At 38.7% G+C, this 12,245-nt stretch overlaps 1 protein-coding gene across 1 annotated transcript; it reads left to right on the top strand.

Moving 5' to 3' along the window:
- Positions 1–4,303: 4,303 nt before the first annotated feature.
- Fgf20 (fibroblast growth factor 20) lies at positions 4,304–11,741 on the top strand. The gene is made up of 3 exons (XM_055593551.1): positions 4,304–4,589; positions 9,950–10,053; positions 11,493–11,741. The coding sequence occupies exons 1-3, from the start codon at positions 4,304–4,306 to the stop codon at positions 11,739–11,741; spliced, it is 639 nt and encodes a 212-aa protein (XP_055449526.1).
- The last annotated feature ends 504 nt before the right edge of the window (positions 11,742–12,245 follow it).

The raw sequence follows: 12,245 nt of genomic DNA, 5'->3' as shown, positions 1-12,245 counted from the left end.
ATTGTCACAGATTATACTTAATGTCTCTTTCTTACTTCTTTATTATTTTCTCTGTTTCTTTGCCAGTTGGCACAAAAAAGATGCCCCAATCCTAGAACCAACATGATAATTTCTCTAAGATGATTTCGGGAGGTGAATAAATTAAAAAGCTCAAGGTCTAGATATTAGGTGTGCTCATTGCTTGGGCCTACGTTTTCATCTAGGCCCTTTCAGAGGAAAGAGTGTGATAGAGTACATGCACACACAAAAGGAGTAGGGTGGAGAAAGGATTGGGGGGATGTGCCAATGCTGGCGGATTCAACTGTAATTCTACACTGCTGAGTAAATCCTAGCCTTCCCTCTTGGCTCACGTAAACTCCTCTCTCAGAGATTAAACTCAGTTTATCTACCCATTTCTTCAGTCCTGCCATTCTCTAACTCATCACACTGGGAATAAGAATCTTTCTCACTAAAGTTCAATATTTATTTATTTATATAACCAAAGAAGTGCTTTGCAGAACTGAACATAATGTCTGAACACATTTTCAGAACATAATGTCTTTTTTTTTTATGTGATTGTCATTAGCTTGCTAGGTTCTCTTGTTCCTGGTTTTATTCTACCGCCAATCATCATTGCTTATTTTATTTTAGTTAAAAAATAAACACTTGAAAAATCTAAGTTCTCTAAAAAGTTCTCAGAGAAGTGTCATCACTTTCATTCCAACTATTCTTTCTATCTAGTAACGAGTTTTATTAGGTTTTAATTAATTAATTAATTTAAAATTTGGTTGTTTTTTTTTTTTTTGAGACAGGGTTTCTCTCTGTAGCCTTGACTGTCTTTGACTCACTTTGTAAGCCATTTTCAGTTTTTGTATACATATATTTATGTTGCTATCAACATTTTATAATTACAAGCAACAATGTTGCACAGAGGGACTTTTGTTTTATGGAGGGTGTAAATCATGACCCTTAAGTAAGCTATTTTTTAAGTGAAGCACATACAGAGTCATCAAGTGTGTAAAAACTAATGTTTATGAGATCTACTGACTGAAAAGGTTTATAGGATTTTATGGTGTGGAACACTGAAACTACATTTCGTGTAAGTAAAAATCATCCCATATATTTGTATAACAGCAAGGCAAGAGTGGTCTCTAGGAAGCACAGGTAAAGTTGATTAGATTGCAGTGTATACTTAAAAGCTGAATAATGTACCCTTGTAAAACACTCTTCAAAATTATTTAACTTCCCATGATATCATCGCAGCATGTGCAAAAAAAAAAATCTTTAGCGTTATCTTTTCCTGTCACATGACTAGAGCAAACAAAAGAAATCCTTATCTTTTTGTTTCTATTCTGGTCTTTTATAAAATAGCATTAAGCACCGTTCAAAACTTGCACATGAAAGCTTTTGTTTGGGTAAAAAAAAAAAAGGATTTATTTTGCATTTTAGACAAATTGCACTTGCTGATTACAAAGTTAAAAAAAAAAACTTCTCACCAATTGAAGGTGTGTAGGACATTATACACAGAGGAAACCTTGTAGTTTTAAGCCTCTTTCCAATGTGTATTTTCACATTTATGTCTCATAGCAACCTGAGTACAGTGAGCTATGCGGTGGTGCTATCTATATTTTTACAAATAAAGGGTGTTAGACTCTGAGCTAAAACCCAACAGAATATGAGACTTTCTCCCCTCCATAACCTGGTTATTGTTGTGATAGAAAATACATACAATTGCTGAGGCACAAAAATACCTTTTCTGTTATTACAGTATCTGGACTTTGGTGACCATTTGTGAAAAGTGGTGTGTGTGTGTGTGTGTGTGTGTGTGTGTAATACAAGAGATTTAAGAATATAATAGCTATAAATTACACACCAGGGCTGAAAGTGTTCCGTGTGAGGAAATACATATTAAACTAATACTTCTAGGAGCAGGTGACAATAATATATTTGTTGTGGAATAATTAACAGTGTTATGTTATATGTTGCATAGAACTTAGATCTTGAAACAAACCTCATTAAAAGGCACTTGATCTAAGTTTAAAACCTGTAAGCATCTCCTCTTTAAAAGTGATCAATGTATGTTCTGGCTACTTTAGTTATTCCGCTATGAGATTCACGGAACTTTGATCTAACGTTCTTTGATTTAACACTGCAATTAAGAAGATTTGGTTCAAAGTAAAAGCTCATTGGTTGATGCTTGACACCGATGTGATAGTGTTTACACAGATGTGCTTTGAAATCTTGGCTGTGGTGGATTTGGGGGTCCCGCCACAAAACAGGCTGCTGCTATTTGAAAGGTAAAATAATATGACATTTACCTGGAGCTACCTTTAAAAGAGACTTATCAATATATGTTTCTGAAGTAATTGATCTGCTTGTTGTTTTCAGCTTGAACTTTTGTTTTATTTTGTGTCTATCAGCAGTAAATCGCCTGCTTTAAGGACTCTTTTATAACCTGGTCCCACAAGGGTCAGTAGTTAGGCCTGTAGTGACAGAAAAGTGTAACTTTACCTCCTTTAAAGCACCTGCCAATTAATTATCCAGAGAAGAGGGAGGAGGGAAAGAATGGGAAGAGGGAGGAGGAGGAGGGGAAGAGGAGGAGGAGAAGAGGAAAAGGAAAAGAAGGAGGAGGAGGTGAAGGAGGAGAGAAAATAAAACAAACTAGTCAAATGCATCTGAGCTCCCAAGTTTAGGCTTTTGCTGAATAGAACACACAACAAACCTGAAATTCTAATCTTAGCTATTCTTTAAAACTCTCTGCACAGGGAAAGAATAAATCTGACCAGTGATTCTCAATTTTTTCTGCCACTGACAGATTTCACTAGCCAGCTCTTGAGGCTAGCTGGTGGAACAACGTTTTAACATTTAAAGTAGATATATGTCTAACTCCTTCAGGTCAATTTTTATTTTGCAAATATGTTTATGCACTCTTAAATTTTACCAGCAGTTTTAAAAATCTCAGACACCTGTCAAGAGCCATTATTATATTTGTTTAGTTATTTTGAGGTTTTTATAATTGAAGTGTGAAGTTAAAAAGAACACTAGCTTCTGGGAAATTACAGCTAAGAAAAAAATATGGTGTTTTTAGATTGGACAAGGGCCAGAGGTTTCTATCATTTATGACACCATTCTATACTTATTTTGTATTCACAGCAAATTATAAGAATGTGAACCAATCTGTTTGAATGACTGTTAATTCCTCAATTCGTGGTTTTAGTGTGCCATTTTATTATTCTAATGAGAAGCCCAGGACCTCCACATACAATTTATGAGTTCTACATAGACATAAGGCAATCCTGGTTCTATCATTTGCTGAGTTAAGATAAACATTAAAGAGAAGTTGAGAAAGGTGGGGGGAGGCATTTCCAACCTAAGCTTGATTATGTAAAGAAAATCCCCATCTAAATGATAAAAGAAAAGAGTAATGCTTGTACATTTTATTAGTGTTTTAAAATTAGTGAGTTAAACTGTCAAAGCTTTGATTTTCCTTTCATGTGTGTCTGGGCAGGTCTAAGCCTCAGGTAACGCCCTTTCCCCTTCTCCCTCCTTGCCTTTCTTTGCACCTGTCCACTGCAGGCTCCCAGCAGCTCCCAAGGAGTCCAATTCTCTTGTACTCTCCTTTTCCTCCTCCCACCCATCTCCGGTTCTGTAACCCCCGCCCCCTCTATATTCTGCAAGCTGGGCTCCTTCTCCCAGCTATCTATCTCTGCAAATGAGCCCACATCAAAGGTGGTTGCACAGCAGCGCCTAAGCAACATCCTGGTTGTCCCAGAGACAACCTAGAACACCAGGGGTGTCGGCTGAGCCTCCTCGAATTTGCTGGCTGACTGACTTTGGCCAAGTACAGGAATGAGTTTTCCAAGTGCTCCGTTTAGTCACTTCCGAAGAGCAAAAACGTGTTGAGAGGAGGCTGGTTTAAGATTTCAAACAAAACCAACCTCCCCGGCGCGCATGAAAGGACTTGATTAGCATATGTCAAGAGGACCCGCATATATACCGGGAGTGTACGTACCCAGGACTCTGATCTGATCAGTTTGCTGAGCTGGAGCCCCAGCCCCCAGCCCCAGCCCCAAATCAGCAGCCTCAGCTCTAGATGTTTCTGCAAAGCCACCAGACAGCTCTCACCTACCCAAGGAGAGAAGATCGCTTCCAAGACGGTGCAGCGCACTGTCCCTGCAGGAATCTCACAGGAGTACCCCAGCCTTAACTTTTTGTACCTGTTTGGCTATACTTTTTCTGCATTCGCCTTGCCATCCCTCGCTACACTTTTTTATTGGGGGTTCTCTTGTTTTCCGGAATTTCAGTCTTGCTGTCCGGCCCCTCCATGGCTCCTTTAACCGAAGTCGGGCCCTTCTTGGGTGGCTTGGAGGGCTTGGGCCAGCAGGTGGGATCTCACTTCCTGCTGCCTCCGGCAGGGGAGCGGCCGCCGCTGCTCGGGGAGCGTCGGGGCGCGTTGGAGCGGGGCGCCCGCGGCGGGCCGGGTTCCGTGGAACTGGCGCACCTGCATGGCATCCTGCGCCGCAGGCAGCTCTACTGCCGCACTGGCTTCCACCTGCAGATCCTGCCCGACGGCAGCGTGCAGGGCACCCGGCAGGATCACAGCCTCTTCGGTAGGTACTAGCATCCCGCCAATGCGCTCTCAACTCCCTTCATCTTCTTCTCGCCTCCCTCCCACTTCTACGCTCTGGCGGAGCGAGCCTGAGCTGCGCGCTGCCTAAGCCCCCGGACCCACTGGTGCGTGGTTCGGGGCTCCGGGCTTTTGAGAAATTGCTCCCTCCTGGAGGAGGTTAGCATCTAGTGCAGGGTGTGGGAGGAGAAAATGCGGATGGATCCCTCACCTTGGGATAGGATGTTGCTGTTTTCTCTACTGCAGGGGGCACCAAGTCTTGTCCCCCACCGGCCCTCCAGCCTTGCCCAGCACTCCTTGCTTCCCAGGCAATTTCATCCTTTTGAGAGGTCCCTATATCGTTTTCTCTTCCTTCCACACGTGCAGTTCTGTGTTTACTTTTTGAAAATAAATAACATGAAGCATGTTCTGAAAACATGCCTCCCCCGCCCCTCCTTCACAGTTCTACTTAGGGTACTGCCTGGCTGGAGGTTTTCTATGCTCCTGGTCTGCTAAAGGTGCTTTCTGATTCTAATATCCCAGAAGAAGGAGGGAGATGGAGAGAGGGAGGAGGGAGAAGGACTCAGCGTGCCCATCTGGCCAAGATTCCTTTTAGAAATTGCGAAACTGGAAAGCAGAGATCTTGGTATTGACCTCAGGTAAGAGGAAATGGGAAAAGCAAGCGAAAGAAGATATGGCTGGGAACAGCAGAGAATCGTTTCTACATACAAGAGCAAAGCCTGGGAGCAGAAGGGGTTAATAGGATGAAGCAGACTCTAGATTAGATCAGTAAAGTTTCTTCTCTTAATTACTCACTCTCCAGCCATCCAGGTAACTAGCAAGAGCCCCACGCACCCCCTCAGTGTGAGTCTGGCTTTCCAGCCTGAACAACAGACAAGACAGGTTAAATCAGATGGTTTGCTAAAGGTGCTTTCTGATTCTAATATCCCAGGATACTTCCCCTGTGGCTACATTTTTCATCAATTAACCTGCTATCACGCTCAAGTGGCTTTCCTTACCTAACCTGTGATGTCTTTGGAGGCTGTCATTACATTTAAAAAAATACATATTATCATTTATTTGTCACCAGCATGATGAATCACAACACAAATCTTTTCTTTTCACTATGGAATTTCTTGAGAATCTCAATTAGGGGTCCCCGTTTCTTGCCTCATTCTCGTCTTAATTTTATTATGCTCCCATTTCTTTTTGGACTTGTAGTGCTCATTAAAACCCTGCTGAAGTGTAAATCTCCGCTTCAGGAGCATTTGTAACCTTAGATGGGAGGATAAGCCATGTGGTGGTCATTTGGCAGCACTTAAGGGCTTAGGAAACTGACTTTTAAAAAAGCCCACGTGTTTGCAGCTTCCACTGATCTCCTCCAAATTCCCACTGACTATGAGTCAAGAGTGTCATGACCTAGTGGCCAACCTGGGGTCACTTTTGGAAAGCATTTTTTTTTTTTTTAAATGGAGGAGGCTGACATTAAGATTTTAAAGAATTTGCTGACGCCAGGTGGGCCTTGTTCTCTTCCTTTAAGAACGACTGTACTCCACTCATTACATTAAAACTCTTCCCAAATGTGGTAACACTTTTAGGCAAAGCTGCCAGAGATGTAGGCTGTAGGCAACATCCGACTTTTCTGCCTCCTACCAATGGAGTAAGGAAATGCTTCCTTTAAGCCCCTTGTAATGTAGTTGTTATCTCTTCCTCTACTGTGTTCTGTCTCCTTAGCAGACACATTCTATTGGAAGAGATTAGCGAATAGTTGAAGACCTGTTAACATTCATGGAGCTGTACTGAAATCTGATCCTTTAGGAATGGGTGTGGCGTATTCTTTACACTGTGATGTTTATATGATGAGTGATTGTTTAGGAAAACAGGACTTTGATTCTGTGTTGGCTTAAGTCATGCTTTGCTGGAAGACCCCGTAGAGAGATGAAATGTTCAGTGTTTTATAAAATGAAGACAACCCATATTGGTATGTGAACCTAATGGAAACGCCTCTTCACACCTCTGAGTGGCCTAGGCGTCACAACCGGCTGCCAGAGGATGAGGAACAAGATCAGTTTTAAAGTGTGCACCATTGTGTGCTTCTCCATTCTGTTTTGCTAGTGTATTAAGGGGTACCCCCTTAAAAAAAAACCAAAAAACCACTCATCTTTGTAATGTTAAAGTAAGAATTTTGATAAAAGAAACCTCAAGGATGACTATATAAGATATTAAATACCACTAAAATAATGCCGTATTAATTTGAACTTGACCAATAAAAACTCAGATTTTTAAAAATTTAAAACCATATCAATTGAATATAAACAGAGTTGTCAGTGAAACTAAGCTAATATCCTATCTGAGCTACCTGGATCTCTCCAGCAGAGTTTTTCTGCAAAGTAGTTCAGAGGGAAGACTTTACCTAACAGGTAAACAAAGAATCATTCCTTTAGAAAAAAAAAAAAAAGTAGCCTGAGATCAAACATATTCATTTAAAGCTTTTTTCTTTATTCTTCTTTATTCTCCATAGATTTGTCTGATGTGGTTGCATTGTGGGTTGACTCACCTGTTTATTATGATTTAAGGAAAGGCCGGCTTTGAAAATGATACCAGAAAGACAAAGGACCTCCAAGTCTTTTTATGGGACACTGGGCATTAGAAAATCTACCTAAAATCTGTGGTTACCGCTTAAGGAAAGTTCTTCATGTCCATTCTTTGGAAAAGAATTAGCTTAGTTGCCACCTCATATTATAAATAAGAAAGACTTGTCAAATCTCATTTAAGAATCAAACGATTACAAATTACTATGTGGTATACGATTTCTTTGGTGAGAAAAAGGATCAGAATTTAAAAGTGTGGCTAAAATCTTTAGGACAAGCATAAAAACACACGTAATCTTTTCCCCATCGGTTCCACGAGACATTGCAAAATCATTTATGCCTGGTTCTGTATATGGTTTTATATGTTGTTTAATAATGTCAAAACTATTGGATATAATTATTCTAAAGACATGTGTAATCATTTTTACTTATGTAATTACATATTTTGTACAGCATTATCTTAAGATAAGATTTAATGTGTAGGTGGAATGTGTCATGGGGTAGGAATGCTGGGTGCATGTAAGGCACACATACTTTTTAATCTGGGTGAATATTCAATATAATTTAAAGTAATTATACATTTATAATTATATCCTGGGTGAGATTCCATTTATATATATTTATGCCAATTATGTTTCAGGTTTATGTTTTTGTTCCTAAAGTGGATCTTTCACTGAGAAGCTTGGCAGTGGCTGTGACTCTTCTCCATGCCCCTAGTCCACAGTTGTCACAGCACTCTGACAACTCTGTCCTTTGGAGTCTAGACCTTCCTGCTATATCTTATCTTCCCTGCTTTAGCCTCTCAGGGACCCTGGCTTTTGTAAGCCATTTACAGGCTATTTAGTACTGTGTTGCGCTTCAAGATTACTGATCACTCCAGAGTTCTACTAGTCTGAAATCCTAATAATTTGAAAGATCTCATTTGTCTTAATAAGAATCTATGCTTTTTCCTCAAAGACTGAATTTATCTCTGGGTAGAGTAGGGCCTTTCATATCAGCAAACTGTCGGATTCTGTATTTTTTTTCTTGGCTTTGGGAGTATCATGTGTTCAAACAGGAACTTATACAATAAATCAAGACAAGACTCAAAAGCAAGCGTCAGGCTAACTGGTGCACATTTGTGTTGTTTGTGGAGCATAGGGTAGGGATGAAGGCACAAAGCCATTAAGGAAGGCAGATCCAAGTACAGAATGTGTGGTGACACTTGCTCAGCAGTCTAAGGAAAGAACCAGAAAAAGGCATCATTAGTGTGTACATTTCAAATAGGATAGCATACAGGGAGAGACTGTAGTGTGTTAGTGTATTAGGTTGAGAGCTTTCAAAATTAGTTTATCTTTTAATAAATCAAAAATAGCTCCAGAGAATTATGGATAGAAAAATCTATTTGCATTCTGAGCTACTGGTATTTGGTAATCAAAAAAAGACTTACTGTTTCTCTGAACTGCACAACTTATTTTTTATAGATAATGGAATAGAACATAGCACATTTTGCAGTCTACAAAGTTTAGAAACTATTGTATTCTTCTCAATAAACCATGTTGTGGAGTAGAACCATGAGATTAGGGCTCAGGAAATGTAACTTCGAGCACGTTTTTTTTTTTTTTTTGAGACAGGGTTTCTTTGTGCAGCCTTTGTTGTCCTAGATCTCACTTCATAGATTAGGTTGTTCTCGAACCCATAGAGATCTGCCTGCTTCTGCCTCCCTGTCAAGTACCATTTTTATTAGTTACAAAGATCATGTTCCTCGGCATTACAGTCAATATTTCTGAGCATCAGTTTTTTCTATCAAACATGGGAATAAAAATACCTTCCCTCCTTATTCAGATATTTTTAAAAGATGAGGTAAAAATCAATTATTAGCTCTTTATTTTTTTTTTTTGAATTTTATTTTATTTGTACGGGTGATTTGCCTGCCTGTATATCTGTACCACCTGTGTGCTGCAGTGCTCCCAGAAGCCAGAAAAGGATGTCAGAACATCTGGAAATGGAGTTGTAGCTGGTTCTTTGCCATTTGGGTGCTGGGAATCAAACCCGGGTCCTCTGCAAGAAAATTATCTTAGGATTTCTATTTCAAAACCTGGGGAAGGAAGGGATTCATCTCATCTTGCAATTCCCAGATCATCATCATCATCACTGAAGGGTGTCAGGTCAGGGGTCTGGAGGAAGCATGCTGCTTGCTGGCTGGCTCTTTATGGCTTATTAAGTTTGCTTTCTTATAGCACCCAGGACCATCTGACCAGTGATCCTTGTGCCCACAGTGGGCTGTGCCCTTTTACATCAGTCATTAACCAAGGAAATGACCATGGCTTTGCCCATAGGCCAACCTGACAGCATGTTCTCAGGTTCCTTATTTTGATATGACTCTAGTTTGTGTTAGGTTGATAGAAAGTCTCCATCAACACAAATTGCAAGTGCTCTCAGCTGCTGAGCCATCCTTCCCACCTTAAAAAAAAAGCCCTCGATATTATTTAAAATACTGTTAGACCCACCTGAAGTATAAACAATTGGTCTGATTCTAGTAAATGAAATAAAAATAACTCATGGAAAATAGTTATAATTGCTTGGTAGAGTCAGAAGACCAGGAATAATTTTGTTACCTATTCACCTGTGATGATAATAGCTTCCATTTATTTGTTGAATACTTACAAGTGTTGATCTTTATCACTACTGTCCATTATATGTTCATTTTTTTTCAAACAATTTTGTAGTTTATGTTCACTGTAGTTATATGTTTGTTAATCAATCCAAATCTTTATTTTGTTTATAAATTCAGGTATCCTGGAATTCATCAGTGTGGCAGTGGGACTTGTCAGTATCAGAGGTGTGGACAGTGGCCTTTACCTTGGAATGAATGACAAAGGAGAACTCTATGGATCAGTATGTATTGTCATTTTTGATTATTATTATAATTCTTAAAATAATGATTATCCATTTTACTTATAATCTCTATCAATAATGTCTGATAAACATTATTTTATGTGATTGACATAACATATATTTCTATATATATGTATAAGTTAGAAACCAATATCCTAAATTTAAGCATATTGAGGTCATAATATAGTCATTCAGTATCAACTTTAAAAATTTTGACAAATATTGCTATAATATCAACTGGTCTTCGTATCCATTGTCTTGAGTCTTTCCAATTCTTTTATATTTTAATCATCTCTACCAGAAACAGAATACTGGGTGTCAGCTCTTGAGAAAGTATGCACTGTATAGTGATCTGAGAATAGAATTACAAAACAATTAATACAATTTTGAGAAAGCGCATACATACAATGTTCATAGCATGAGCTGCAATAAATAAACAATTGTGATCTCATCCGTAGGATATGTATATGTACATATGAACAAAGACACACACACAGAGGACAGAGAAAAATTTTGAAAGAATTAGAAATTATTGGACTTTTAAAAAATAAAATCTTTATTTTATGTGCATTAGTGTGAAGGTGTCAGATCCCTTGGATTTGGGGTTACAGACAGTTGTGAGCTGCCATGTGGGTGCCGAGAATTGAACGCAGGCCCTTTCAAAGAGCAGACAGCGCTTTCTGCTGTCTAAATTATTGGACTAATTTTCTTTATATTAATAGTAACATACTCAGAAGTTAATCATGGGGACTTTATCATTGAACAATACATATATTAGGTGATATCTAATTTGAAGTGATAAGCTTGAGTTGGGAATTTAAATTCTATCAAGATCTTTACTGTCCAACTTGATAGCAGAGACTTAATATTTGTGCCCTTGGTATCTATCTTATGATGGGATAAGATGAAGGGCCTGCTTAATGATGGTGGGGACGTAGTGATAATACAGAACACAGGAAAGCTCAAAATATTTAAATATTTGAAAATAAAATTGAGTATTTGGCCTATTTGCTTTAAAGTTCCTTGAAATAATTGACTAAAGTAATATAGAGGGGAAAACTCCACATGCTGTATGAACAAAATTAAAAAAATTATAATATAACTTGACAAGGATATAGCTATAAGCAAAGAAATAAAATACAGAACAGAGACTTTTGTAAGGAGCTTGTTTTGAAGACATTTTAAAAATTCTATATTTCTTTTTTGAAGTTTATGCTATGATTTATTTATTTATTATTATTAATTACAATTTATTCACTTTGTATCCTGGCTCTGGCCCCCTCCCTTGTCTCCTCACAATCCCACTCTCCCTCCCTCCTCTCCCCTTGTGCCCCTTCCTTAGTCCACTGATAGGGGAGGTCCTCCTCCCCTTCTCTCTGACCTTAGCCTAAAAAGAAAATTTTTTTTTCTATATTTCTTTCTTTTCTCTTTTTTAAAAGGAGAAATTGACTTCTGAGTGCATCTTCAGGGAGCAATTTGAAGAGAACTGGTATAACACCTATTCATCCAACATATATAAACATGGTGACACTGGCCGAAGGTTCTTTGTAGCACTTAACAAAGATGGGACTCCAAGAGATGGTGCCAGGTCCAAAAGACATCAGAAATTTACCCATTTCTTACCGAGACCAGTGGACCCAGAAAGAGTTCCAGAATTATACAAAGACCTACTGATGTACACTCGATGAATCTAGAGCCATTATTTCTAAATCATAGTCCCTGTTGTTCAATAACTCTGAAGAAGACATTCAGAATATTCAGCTTTTCACTGAAAGACTATATTTGGGGAGAATATTGAGAATAAGAAATTAAATTGAAGCAAAGCAAGATCATTCTTCCTAAGTGGGTTATGTTTCTGAAGACTGACACACTGGCTCAGTCTTCCAAGTAGACTGACGCTGACATCAGTTAATCTGTGGATAACGTGAACCTTGCTGCTGCTGCCTCACCTCTCTGGGTAATGTTTACTTGGACAGTTATCTTAAAAATAGATACTTCATGTTGAAGAAGTGGATGGAGATGATATAATTACTGCCTCAGAAGTTCTGAGGATCTCGTAGAAAGGTTGTAACATTATACATAAAAAATTTTACGAAACTCAAAATTCTAGATGACTTTGAGCTACAAAACATGCCACACCATGATGAAACTTTTCCTTTAGAAGAATGGACCTATTTATACATTTTTCAATT

Source organism: Psammomys obesus, unplaced genomic scaffold (genome assembly GCF_907164565.1).
Source record: "Psammomys obesus unplaced genomic scaffold, mPsaObe1.curated_primary_1811, whole genome shotgun sequence".
NCBI lineage: Eukaryota > Metazoa > Chordata > Mammalia > Rodentia > Muridae > Psammomys > Psammomys obesus.
The sequence above is the reverse complement of the archived record's forward strand: the minus strand, read 5'-3'. Positions and strand labels throughout refer to the sequence as shown.

What these genes read in the sequence shown, in the direction of transcription:
- Fgf20 (XM_055593551.1), top strand. Translation starts at nt 4,304, where the DNA reads ATGGCTCCTTTAACCGAAGTCGGGCCCTTCTTGGGTGGCTTGGAGGGC. An exon ending in GCAGGATCACAGCCTCTTCG is followed by an intron (nt 4,590 to 9,949) that starts GTAGGTACTAGC and finishes TTATAAATTCAG; the next exon opens with GTATCCTGGAATTCATCAGT. An exon ending in AAGGAGAACTCTATGGATCA is followed by an intron (nt 10,054 to 11,492) that starts GTATGTATTGTC and finishes CTTTTTTAAAAG; the next exon opens with GAGAAATTGACTTCTGAGTG.